This window comes from Microtus ochrogaster, chromosome 5, assembly GCF_000317375.1.
Source record: "Microtus ochrogaster isolate Prairie Vole_2 chromosome 5, MicOch1.0, whole genome shotgun sequence".
Taxonomy (NCBI): Eukaryota; Metazoa; Chordata; class Mammalia; order Rodentia; family Cricetidae; genus Microtus; species Microtus ochrogaster.
In genome coordinates this window covers 86,528,284-86,540,526 of record NC_022012.1, presented here as the reverse complement: position 1 = coordinate 86,540,526, position 12,243 = coordinate 86,528,284, and the positions used below count along the sequence as shown (strand labels likewise).

Here is a 12,243-nt window from a genome sequence, read left to right as displayed (position 1 = left end):
CTCACGTCTCTGCTAGTCCCTATAGAAGTAACATTCATCAGTACAAGACCAAATGCAGGGACTCCAGGAACCCCCAGAAACTTTCTGAAGGTTGTTGTGCTTAGTTTTCTTCTGAAGCTTTAGATTATTGCCCCAATCCAGCTAGTTTTAACTAGCTTAGTTTCTTTTTTTACACGACAGGGTCTCTCTGCGAATGTGTAGCCCTAACTGTCATGGAGCTTACTTGCTCTGTGCTGTCTTCTAACTCACAGATTGATCCCCCAGCCTCTGCCTTCCAAGGACTGGGATTACAGGAGTGTGGCATTACTGCCCAGCTCTGGTTTAGCTTTTATTCCACCCCGGCCGACCTGATTTTCTTTTTTCTCACTCTTCTCTTCCTCTCCTGCCTGTTTTCCTCTAGACATCCCTCCACTTCCCTTCCCCTCTTCCCCTCCCTCTGAGGTGATCCGATGCTATCTGGGAAAGTGGAGAGTGGAGAGAGGCTCTGTCAGCACCTCTAAGGCTGAGCAGGGGTCCTCAAGTGCCCCTTTCTCAGTTCCGTTAATTAGCTGTTAATTAGCCGGCACCAGGTCATTTGAGGAGGTTCTTCACCTGCACATTACACACGCCCTTGGTCCAGCACGGAGACTGAGCTGGGATCTCATCTGAGACATGACATTCATTCTTTATTTTCCCAGTAAAGCAAGCCAGGTTTGGTGGTGCAAAACGATAATCCCAGCACTTGGGAAGTTGATGGTTTGGGCTTCCTGACTTTCTGGGGGTAGATGAGGAGGTTCTGCTAGGGAATGATTGGCTGCTGGTTCTGTTTTTGTTTTGTGTTTGATAATGTCTCAAGCTGAAGGCAGGATGGCCTGAGACTAGCCCAGGTTGACCCCGAACCTCACAGCAATCCCCCTGCCTTAGTCGTCCTGATTGTTGGGGTTCTAGGCCCTACCATAGCCAGGCTAGCTTCTATTTTTGTTCTTGAGGTTGGGGTCTATGTCAGTCCTGCTTCCTGGGACATGTCCTGTCGTGAGTCGGCTGTGACATAGTCCCCTTCACAGTTACACAGAGTCCTGTAAATGCCAAGATTTAGAACAATACTCACGGTGCCAATGAATGTGTTCTGTACCAGGAACTGAGGGCTCTCAGAGAAGCAACCGTGTAATGGAAGAGCCCAGCTACAAGGACGTGGAAGTTAGTGCAAAGATGGTCCTGTTACATTTGACAGGAAGGCTACTAGCTGTATGTATGTATGTATGTATGTATGTGTGTGTGTATGTGTGTATGTGTGTATGCATGTGTGTATGTGTGTGTGTATGTGTGTATGTATGTGTGTATGTATGTATGTATGTATGTGTGTGTGTGTATGTGTGTATGTACGCACGTACATACTTATCTATGTGTGTATCTATGTATGTGTGTATGTATGTATGTACGTACGTACATACTTATCTATGTGTGTATCTATGTATGTGGAAGGGGGGGTATGTGCAGGTGTCCTGGGAAGCCAGAGTCATTGGATCCCCTGGAACTAGAATTACAGGACCTGAGCTCCCAATTGAACTCCCTGCAAGAGCAGTACTGGCTCTTAACTGCGGAAACATCTAGCCAGCTTCTTCTTCTTCTTTTTTTTTTTTTTTTTTTTTTTTTTTTTTTTTTTTTTTTGGTTTTTCGAGACAGGGTTTCTCTGTGGTTTTGGATCCTGTCCTGGAACTAGCTCTCGTAGACCAGGCTGGTCTCGAACTCACAAAGATCCGCCTGCCTCTGCCTCCCAAGTGCTGGGATTAAAGGCGTGCGCCACCACTGCCCGGCTTCTTCGTAGCTTTTTGGTTCCTATCCTGGAACTAGCTCTTCTAGACCAGGCTGGCCTCGAACTCAAGAGATCCCCCTGCCTCTGCCTCCCAAGTGCTGGGATTAAAGGTGTGCACCACCATCGCCCGGCTAGCCGGCTTCTTAAAAAAACAAAAACGACAAAACTGATTGCATTGTTTGCATGCGTGCATGTGACTCATTAAGTTATACCCCATGCCCTGTTGGTATCTGATTTTTTTTTTTCCTTTCTCCTCATCTTGGCCAGTTTGTGTGCTTTCTCTTGCTTTCCTCTCCACTGCTCAGGCATCGGAAGGAAGCTTTGGCTACTTGAGGGGGTGAAAGGGTTCAGGTGCGCAGTGTCCCCTTACGAGGAAGGGAGGGGGCTGAGTTTCAGGCCACCAATGGAGTCCTCTCTGTTCTACGGTCAGTCAAGTGCCCTGCTTGCCTTAAACTCAGCTGACTTAACCACCTGCTCTCACAGCCCTGGAGGCCACGGGAACGGAGACTCAGATATCCTTCCTGAGGTGGGCCTGATTTGAAAGTCTATAATTTACACGCGCGGTGATCTCTGCGTTTGCACAGATCTCTCTTATTTCCGCCTGGAAGCCGCATTAAACTGCTCATTAGAACTCCAGAGGTCAGATGCTTGCCGGGCAGCAGCTGGGACGCTAATGATTTCATAGGCTTTGTGCGACCCCCTGGCCAAGGGTGCTGTAAATCGGACTGGGGATTCTAATTTTTAAAATTTTTAAAAATTTTCTTCCCAAGCCTCCAGGAAGTTGGTCCTTGCTTGCCTTGGGTGAGATAGAACTTAAGATAGTATTTAAAGTGAGGAGGGGTAGGGAGGGGGGGGGGAGTAAGAGCTAATGGGACATCATGGACAGACTGGTGGCAGGCCATTTGAAGAGATTTTGTGAGGCCACCAGAGCTAACTCATTTCGTGTTCCTTAGAGAGGGCTGCAGAGGAGTCTGAGCTGTCCTGTTGTTAGACATCTCCCTGGTGGAATTTGGGATATAAGTATAATCAGTTTTTTTAGGGTTTGTTATTAATATTTTTGGTTTTATTTACATGTGTAGGTCTGCACACCATGTGTGTGCCTAGTTCCTAGTGAGGTCAGAAGAGGACATTGGATCCCCCAGAGCTAGTGTTTGGGGGTTGGGAGCTCGTTTGGTTATATTCCTCTGTGACCCACCTCTCTCTCTGGGTGATGGTGTTAAAGCCCTCAGCCCTGTTTCCTCCGTGCTTGTTTCTGCTTTATACCTCGCTGTACCCATCTTGAGTGGAGTTATGCTGTACGTCCTCGCCCTCTTTGGATTCCAGCTCTTCTCCCCAGGATGAGGGTTGCTTGTTTAGTTCATCTTTGTAGTTGACTGAAGCAGTAACCCATTTCATATTTACCTCTTGTGTGTGCTCACATTGCACGCTTCGCTAGCCGATGGGGAGTTTTTAGTTACTTATGGCCTTTATGTTTTGAGACTGGGTTTCACTATGTAGCTCTGGTTGGTTGGGAACTCAAAATGTAAGACTAAGTTGGCCTCGACTTACCTCTGCCTTCCAGCTGCTGGAACCAAAGGTGTTCTGGCGCAGTTTTTTGTTTGTTTTTTGTTTGAGACTTGATCCCTGCAACCTTCAACCCGGACTGGCCCTTGGAAATTTTGTTCCACTGGAGTGCTGGGGTCAAAGGTGTGCACCACCACTAACTAGTCCACACGTGTGACACAGCACTCAAGTATGCCTTAGAGATCAGGTCTTGTGGGAGAGAGTCTCTTCTTTTTTACTCATAGTACAGGATTCGAACTCCGGTCCTCAGATGGTGGTGAGCAGCCCACATCTACGGAGGCGTCTCACAACCCCATTTGTGTTTATAAAACACTGAACAAGCTGTGAGGTGGTGGCGCACGCCTTTAATCCAATCCTAGCACTTGGGAGGCAGAGGCCGGTGGGTCTCTGGGAGTTCAAGGCCAGCCAGGACTGTTACACAGAGAAACCCAGTCTCGGAAAACCAAATAACCCGAAAACAACACTCTTCAACAATGTTATTCATGTAAAGAAATTGTGGGACCGGGCCTGCTGTCATCCCAGCACCTTGGTGGATTTGGTGCTAGCCTAGTCTACATAATGAGTTCCAGGAGTATATATAAATAGTACTCGGTCTCAACAAATCCCCACCCCAGAAATAAACAAATTGGGTCTTTTTGGAAAAGCAGTGCAGAGTTAACCACAGAGCCATCTCTTCACATTCTAATTTTTATTACCAAGTACTGGCTATAATTTGTTGATGTAAAAAACACTCTGAAACTATTCAGGAATGAAGGAGTATTCCGAGGACATTTTAGAAGGTTTAGCAAGTGAAGACCCAAGCACCAGTATGCCAGCACTTTGGTCAAGACAGGAACAGGAGATGAAGCAGGTTTTAGGCTAGCCTGGGTTACAGTATCTGAGCTGAGTTGAGTTAGGACCGCAGGTGGGAGCTCACCCCGCGAGTGCAAGGCCCAGCGTGTTCAAGGCGTGGATCCCAACCTTAGCACTATGCCTAGAATACGGGGTACTTTGAGAGATTGTTAGAAATCAGGCAACAGACTGGAGGGTTGTTTTATTTGTTTGAAAAGTTGGTCTCAGCTGAGTGCTGGTATATGTCTTTAATCTCGGCTCTTGAGAGGCCAATCTGGTCTAGGTTTTCTTATTATTTTATGTGTGTGGATATTTTGCATGCTATGTGTTAAGTCGGGAGGCTAAGGAAGGCTAAGGAAGGATGTAAGAGTTGGCCCTTAATGGCAGAGCCATCCTCCAGCCCAGGTTTGTTTCTGTTGTTTATATATTGAGACAGAGTTTTCATGCAGTCCAGGCAGATATTTAATTCTAGACCAACTGCCTCTATCCCCCCCACCCCTACCCCCACCCATTGCTGGGGTGCTGGGGTTGCTGAAGTTTCCCGCCGACCTCAGTAGGCATTCTCCCGCCCCCAAATTTCCCCTATTCAGGTCTCAAGGCAGCACGTGCCATGGCTGTCCTGAGAGAGAGAGAGAGATTCCATTTCAGGATGGAAAAGAATGATTCGGTACTACAGTTGGAAGCCAGCCCCGGCAATATAGTGAGGAGTGAGGCCAGTCCTTCTGTTTGTTTCTTTTGTTTTTGTTTGTTGAGAGACAGGGATTTTCAGAGCCCTGGCTGCCCAGGAACTTGCTATGTGAGATCCTCCTGCTTCTGACTCTACCCAAGTTCTGGGACTGAAAGCATGCGCCAGCCACCACATCCTAGCAGCAGCGTTGTGAGTTGCCCCTTCTTCCTGCAAAGTGGTTGCGTGGCTTCCTTCGCTCTCTCCCCAGGCTTCCCAGCCCCAGAGGACTTGCTTGCCCTTTGGTTTAAGAGTTCTCCTCTCGCTTTCTTTCTGTGAACACTTGTTTGTGGTGTGTGCGCCCCTGCAGAAGTCGGGAGACGATTTGCTGGAGTCATGGGTCCCTGAGCTCAAACTCTGGTGGCCACCTCACCAGCCCAGCCGTAAAGCCTGGTTTTGGTGTTCTTTAGATGTTTTTCATGGTTCCGGAGTGCGGCTTATGATTTTTAAAGTGAGTTTCCGATGTCTGTGTGCAGCCAAGGATTGGGCTTTTGTGCTTGCTGCCTGATACTTCAGGAATGGGAGGTGGTCACTGACCAGTGTGTGCTTGAGACTTTGCTCTGTGAGAGACCAAGCAACTGTCCTGAGCCATTTTAAGGAATACTGTACTTAAACTTTTTTTAAGTAAGTAAAACAATAAACAGTGGTTGTCACTGTGCCCAAGCTAAGGCGTCTTGACAAACTTGAAACCACGTGGTGATTGCAGCTGCCCTTCCCCCTTTCTCACTGATTCACTAATGTGGGTCGCTGTGTTTTGGGAACTATTGCCCGCGTTTCCCCAACGTGTCCCCGGATGTGTGTGTCCCAGCTGGTGCTGGATGGAAGTGGGGGGAGGGAGAAAGCTATGCACACAGTATCTTGTTCACCAACAAAGCCTTTTCTTTCAAGAAGGTACCCTGGCCAGCCTGCCTACCTTGTGTTGTTATTTATTTATTTTTCTTTAGCCTCCCCCACCCCCTGTTCCTTTCCTGCTGGGCCCGCATTCCTGGGTCTTTGTCTCTGCTTGGTATTTTAGAAATTTTGGGAGAGGAAGGCCGGGAGGGGTGGGACGTTCTAGAAGCTGGGGGCAGGGAAGGGGGTGGTCACTGGGAGGGTCAGAGGTCAGGCCAGCTCCATTTAGCTAGAGCAGCCAGATTGTCGCCAGGCCTGAGGGGGCGTGTCCATGCATCTGCCAGGGTAGCCCTAAACAGGCAGCACGAAGCCCCTGGAATTCTTGCCACTAGGGGACTCCACTTCTCTTCCTGCTCCCTAGTAGGGGCTGTCACTTTTGAGGTCACTGGCTCCTCTACCTAGCCCAGTCTATTCCTTGTTTTTTTTTTTTTTTCTTAAACATTGGCTCCAAGGATACCCCCCCCCCAAAGTATATTTTTAAACTACATTTATTTTATTTTATTTTTTTAGAGGCAGGCTATGATCTCTTCTCCATGTGTGGGTCCTGGGAACAGACTCAGGTTGTTCTGCTTGCCAGCAGGGGTTTAACCCAGAGTCATCTCCCCAGCCCCAAGTCTATTTCTTGAATCGTCTGACTTTTGAAAGGTTCCCGGTGCTATCCCTTCCCTGTTGATCGCGTGTCTTTAGTTCTAAAGCTCTGCCCCCCCCCCCTTCTTGGAAATGGCAGGTGAGGAAACCTGGAAGGCTTCCAAATTTCAATCCCGCTCCTAACTCGGAGACTTAGAAATCCATCTTGTTTCACAGTCTTTTGAAGATGCAGTTTATTTGTTATAAACATGCCGAGGCTGTCCTGTGCATCTGTGGATTCCTCTCGACTGCCGCTGCCCCTCCCCGCTCCAGCTTATCTACCCTGGCTCCTTGGACGCGCTCCCATTCACTTGGGATAGGATTCCGGGCCGCGTTTTACTGGGACTCCCTTGTCTCATTGGATGCTTTTGGGCTCTTCGCGTCTATTCTCCTGACAGCACTGTGGGTTCTGACTGGGATTTCTCTTCCCTAGAGTCCTTCCAGGTTTCTGTAAGGCCTGGGGGGGGGGGGAGAGTCTCTTAGGCCTGGCATTGCATAAGCCCTGTTGTAGGGCTGACAAGCCTAAAGGCCTGGGAGTTTCTTAACATGCGGACGATAGCACAGCACCACTTCTTATCTCAGCCCAGAATTACTTGAAAGCCCTTTGCTTCCTGTTGTCCAGTTCCCAGACAAGGCTGGTTCTTTGGATTTTGAAGGTTGGAAAAGGTCTCCTGAGGGACCTCACCAGACCCCATTTGTTTCTCAGATTAGAAGCTCAAGCACGGCAGAGGAAGCCGCAGGGCAGGTGGTCCAGGCTCAGAAGCCGGGGGTGCTTCTCTTTCGTTGTAGAGAGCTCTGTAGACTCACCTCTGGTGCTTTGGTCAGTCTGCATAGCCATCCCAGAGTTGCTTGGCGAAGAAGGGGGAAGACCTTAGCCCATTCTGTTTTAATTTAAAAGGCACCTTCGGGTGGGAGGTTTTCACACTTTGCCCTCGGCAGATGGAGCCCCGGGGAGGAATGCATGCAGCAGGAAAGCCCAGCCCAGCAGAACTTTCACACCACACTGCAGCCTGCGAGGGAGGGATTGCTCCCGGTTATTCAGCTCAGCTTCTTTTGGTTGGCCATTTAGAAGTTCCCTTGGATTTTTAGATTCGCTAACAAGGAGGACCAGGTCATGTCTGGAGGGTTAGCTTGCTTAAAACATCGCATCGCTGCCTGATTATAGCCTACTGTGTTGGTTAAAAAGTGACCCAAAGTGATTGCAGTCACGTTTCCTTGTTCAGACTCCATTCCTCTATGAGATTAAGAAGAATATCTTGGGGTACAGGCATGTTTCACCCCACCAGGCACCTGTGGGGGCAGCAGATGGGCATGGGAGACAGCAGCCACTCACTGTGGTTCTTTCTCAGCCCCGGACCTTCTGGCTTTAAAACCTGTCTCCCAACTTTTCCTGGATTCTGGGTCCATTAGAGCCTGGCCCCTTCCAGGATCTGGACAAGATGGAGTGTTTTGTCATGTGTTTGGGTAGCCAGCCCGTTGCTCGACTTGGAGTGTGCCCGCTGTGTGGTCTCCACACCACCTCCTGTCTTCACGTGGAGATTTAAGTGTGTTGCTGCATGTGGCGAAGAATGCAGCTTACGCATTGATTCCTTGTGTCACATGTCAGCTTCCCCCGCCCCCAGCTGCTCTTGAAATCAACCCAGCGGACGATCACAGAGGGAGGAGAGTGGCTGGTCTCCATGCCGAGCCCTCTCCTGAGAGCCTCTTGCCTGTCAGCAGCTGAAGGCTGTCCAGGGCTTCTCTTCACCCAAGCACACGAACTCTTAGGGAACGCTGATCCCCTGGCCTGGCTGCCTCCCAGGTTCAACTGCTTGGAATAATTTGTCAGAGGGAAGAAAGCCAAGAGGCAGGCCGATGTTAACGTTCGTCCTGTAGCTCGCACTTCGCTCAAGTGCTCAGGAGACAGACAAGTGCTGGCCATCCTGGCTGAGGGCTTAGAAGAGGGGTACATACTACCTCTTGATCTTGCTTCACGTACAGGAGTGGCTACAAAAGCTTCATTCTTTTTTTTCACTCAGACTTTTAACCACAGACAAGAGATTCATAGAGGCCGGGCGATGGTGGCGCACGCCTTTAATCCCAGCACTCGGGAGGCAGAGGCAGGCGGATCTCTGTGAGTTCGAGACCAGCCTGGTCTACAGAGCTAGTTCTAGGACAGGCTCCAAGCCACAGAGAAACCCTGTCTCGAAAAACCAAAAAAAAAAAAAAGAGATTCATAGAACCTTCCATATCATTCTGTTGAGACACAGGGAGACCCCTTCTTCCCCACCCGTATGCCAGCAGGGCTACCCTATATGATCCCCGACTTTGCCGTCTGCACTTGGGTGGGGATTCCCCTCTGGTCCGAGGCAATAGGCATCAAGTGTGCACCTATGGCAGTCTTGTCTGTCTTGATGAGGGAGGGGGTGCTCCATGTTTGGAGGAGGACTGTTTGAATCTAGAGTTAGGGCTATGCTGCCTCGCGTGCTTACACTTCTGTTTCTGGTCCTCAGGTTCTGCATCTGTACTGCGACACCTGCTCTGTTCCCATCTGCAGAGAGTGTACGCTGGGTCGCCACGGGGGTCACAGCTTCGCCTACCTCCAGGATGCCCTCCAGGACTCGCGGGCACTCACCATCCAGCTGCTGGCTGATGCCCAGCAGGGCCGCCAAGCTATCCAGGTCAGTTGTCCACTCAAGCCTCCCGTGTCCCTTCTGGAGGGCAGGTTGCACTAGAGAGCCAAAGGGACTCTGTAGTGTGTGACACCCAAGCAGCCAAGGTCTCTGGAGGGCTCCCAACAGTGTCCAGAGGATGGCAGATGCATGGTTAACTTTGCCGAGGTTTGGTTCTGCTTTCCCGAGTTAGCAAGCATTGGTTTTCGTTTGGACTGCAGGCTGTGTGTCTGATGCTCTTTAGGCACAGGTATTTGATACACAGATTTACTTATTGAAAGCTGAGATCTGAACATAGGAGTCTTGAACTGTCCCTGGGTCATAAAGCCCTTGTGATTTAAACACTTCTCCTTGAATTCCCATCATTCCTTTTATGGTTGGGGAGGGACGTGTGTGACATTTTGACAGCTGTCTGAGTTCTACAGTGTTAAGCAGTGGTGTATTATACATGGCTGATTGATGTTAATTCTTCCTGTCTATTGTTCTACGTGACAAGTGTTTAGGAAATTATGACACGTTTTCCATGAATATGAGTTCGAAAGACTAGAAACACCGCTACATTTCCAGCCAAAATTGTATGGGAAGCTCGTTTAGGTACATTTTTGAATCATTTAGGCTAAAAAATGTTTTAAGTCATCTTGTGTGGGGGTATACTACAGATTTGAGAGTGCCCTGTTGACAGTTTGGCAGGGGTTTGATTCACCTCACTCTTGCAGAGCTGGGTTACAGATGTGCACAGTCACCCCTGGCTGAGTTTGCAGGTCTCACTGAATCAGATTTTCAGCAGCCGACAGGTTTGTGTGTGTGGCATCTGTGTTGTCTTTTCTGATTGATTAGACTTTTTTCCCTCTCCTGATGTTTAAATACAGGTTAAAGAACATATTTCTGGAATGACAGTTCCTACCAGCAGAATTGGTACTTTATCAGTCTGTTTTTGAAGAAATTTTTACTTCCTATGTGTTTGTCTCTGTGTGTAGTGCTCTTGGAAGCCAGAAGAGGGTGTCAGGTTATTCCTGGAACCGGGAGTTCCCGATGGTTAAAAGCTGTCCAGTAGACACTGGGAACCGAACCTGGGCTCTCTGTGAGAGTAGCCAGTGCTGTTCATGATGAACCCCCTCTCCGTCTTTTAAAATGCCTGCACATCTGAGGGGCTGTTGTCTCTTAACCTGGAACTCTAGAATTCCAGGCAAGCCCTGGCCACACGAGGCTACATCTCAAAGTGCAAAACAAAACACTTGTATAGTCCTGTGTCTGTCTGTCTTCTTAAGTTAGTGTATCTTTTGTTCTGGTTTGTGCTGACGACACGCCTGTGTCTCCACAGATAAATGCCAAGTGTCTTCTTTTGTACTGTTGCAGTTAGAATTCCCTAGAAACTGTTTTGCTTAGTATGATGTTTCTGGCCACTGCTTCTGACCCGGGACTAAGAGAGCTGCTGATGGGTGTGGTGTGTGTCTGGGGGGTGATGATGACACAATATGACCCCTTTCTGGGTCCAGCCTAATGCAGGCACCCGTCAGCCACCCCGCTCCTCTCCCCAGCTGCCACATGATCTACTTTCTAAAGTCTTCGCATGATCTTAAATACCCCCTTTCTGCTTTTGGTGCTTGTTTTTAAAATGAGACAGGGTCTTCCTGTTGACCCTGATTATTCCAAAACTTGATTTATTGGGCCAGGCTGGCTTTGTCCTCGGGGGTTCTCCTGCCTCTATTCAAATGCTGGGATTTGGTGGATGCCACCATATCCTCCTCTCCAGTTTCAGCCCACAGAGACTGAAAGCACCCAGGCAGACTAATGAACTTGATAGAATTAATGTTGTGTATTCTTCGTGCTTTGTGGGCCCAACCACTCTGGGGAGAGAAATGAGTTTTCAAGATTGGATGGGCAGGCCAGGCCAGGCGGTGGTGGCTCACGTCTCCCAACAGTTGGGAAGCAGAGGCAAGCAATCTCTGTGAGTCCAACACCATCCTGGTCTGTCTTACAAGACCTTGTTCCAGAACAGCTAGGCTGTTACACCAGAGAAACCATCTTTCTCAAAAACAAACAAAACAAAACAAAAAGATTGGATGGATGGAGAGGTTGCAGAGATAGAAGATGGCTCAGTGGTTAAACCCAGGTTTCCTTTGCAGGGCCCATGTGGCAGCTCAGAACCATCTGTAACTCCTGTTTCTGGGACACGCCGCATGGTACACACACACAAATAGGAAAACAGTCTCACACACAATTAACTAAGAAGTCTAAGCTTAAAAAATGTGTTGTCCCCTTAAAGGAGTGGTTAAAACAGAGAAATCTCATTTCTGTAGATGATTTCGTTCTAGGCGAAAAGAAAAGAATAGAGGTGTAGCATTTTATGTCCTGCTCAACTGTCTAAGCACAAATCTGAAGCGTAGGCCACAGGACCAAGTTGGTGGTCTGTGTCAGTGTTGGACTGGAGATCAAACCATTTGACATTAAAAAAAAACCTTTAAATGTTTAAAAATAAAATTTGAAAAATTATTCTGCTTATGGCTGTTTTGAATGTGTCTTGAGTGCCTGGTATCCATGGAATTGGGTCACATGAGGTGAGCAGTCTGAAGAGTTACAAGAGCTAGTTCCAGGACAAGCTCCAAAACCACAGAGAAACCCTGTCTCGAAAAACCAAACAAACAAACAAAAAAAAGGTTCCCACGTGGCCAGTGTGACTGATTCTTGGCTGTACCCTGGAAACAGGTTTGGTCCCAGCCTACCGCACGTGAAGTGGTTGCCACGCAGGAGTTAGCCGGTATGCACAGTCGCCCTGCCAGGGCCTCTCATCCTTTCTGCTCTGAGGTTAGCTCTGTTGCCATCTAACAGCTGAAAAAGTGTTGCTCTTTTAGAAGATCTAAGTTAAGTTCCTCTCACCGGGTCAATTGTCTGTGACTCCAGCTCCAGGCCTCCTTCTGGTCTCTGGGCACTCCCTACACACGGTCCACAGGCATACATGCAGACAAACACTCATTCACAACATTAAAATAGATATGTTTATTATATTACATATAATAAATATGTTTTTAAAATAAGGAAAATGTAGCTTGGTAGTGGTGGCGCACGCCTTTAATCCCAGCACTAGGGAGGCAGAGGCAGGTGGATCTCTGTGAGTTCAAGACCAGCCTGGTCGAGAGAGAGAGAGAGAGAGAGAGAGAGAGAGA

At 48.5% G+C, this 12,243-nt stretch overlaps 1 protein-coding gene across 2 annotated transcripts in view; it reads left to right on the top strand.

The window, feature by feature from the left end:
* Trim71 (tripartite motif containing 71) overlaps positions 1-12,243 on the top strand; it is a 49,059-nt gene that overhangs the window by 30,683 nt on the left and 6,133 nt on the right. For both annotated transcript variants that reach the window (XM_005348041.2, XM_026779487.1), the window contains one exon: positions 8,921-9,088. In XM_005348041.2, the coding sequence (XP_005348098.1) occupies positions 8,921-9,088 (168 nt within the window). The remainder of the gene's footprint in view (positions 1-8,920; positions 9,089-12,243) is intronic.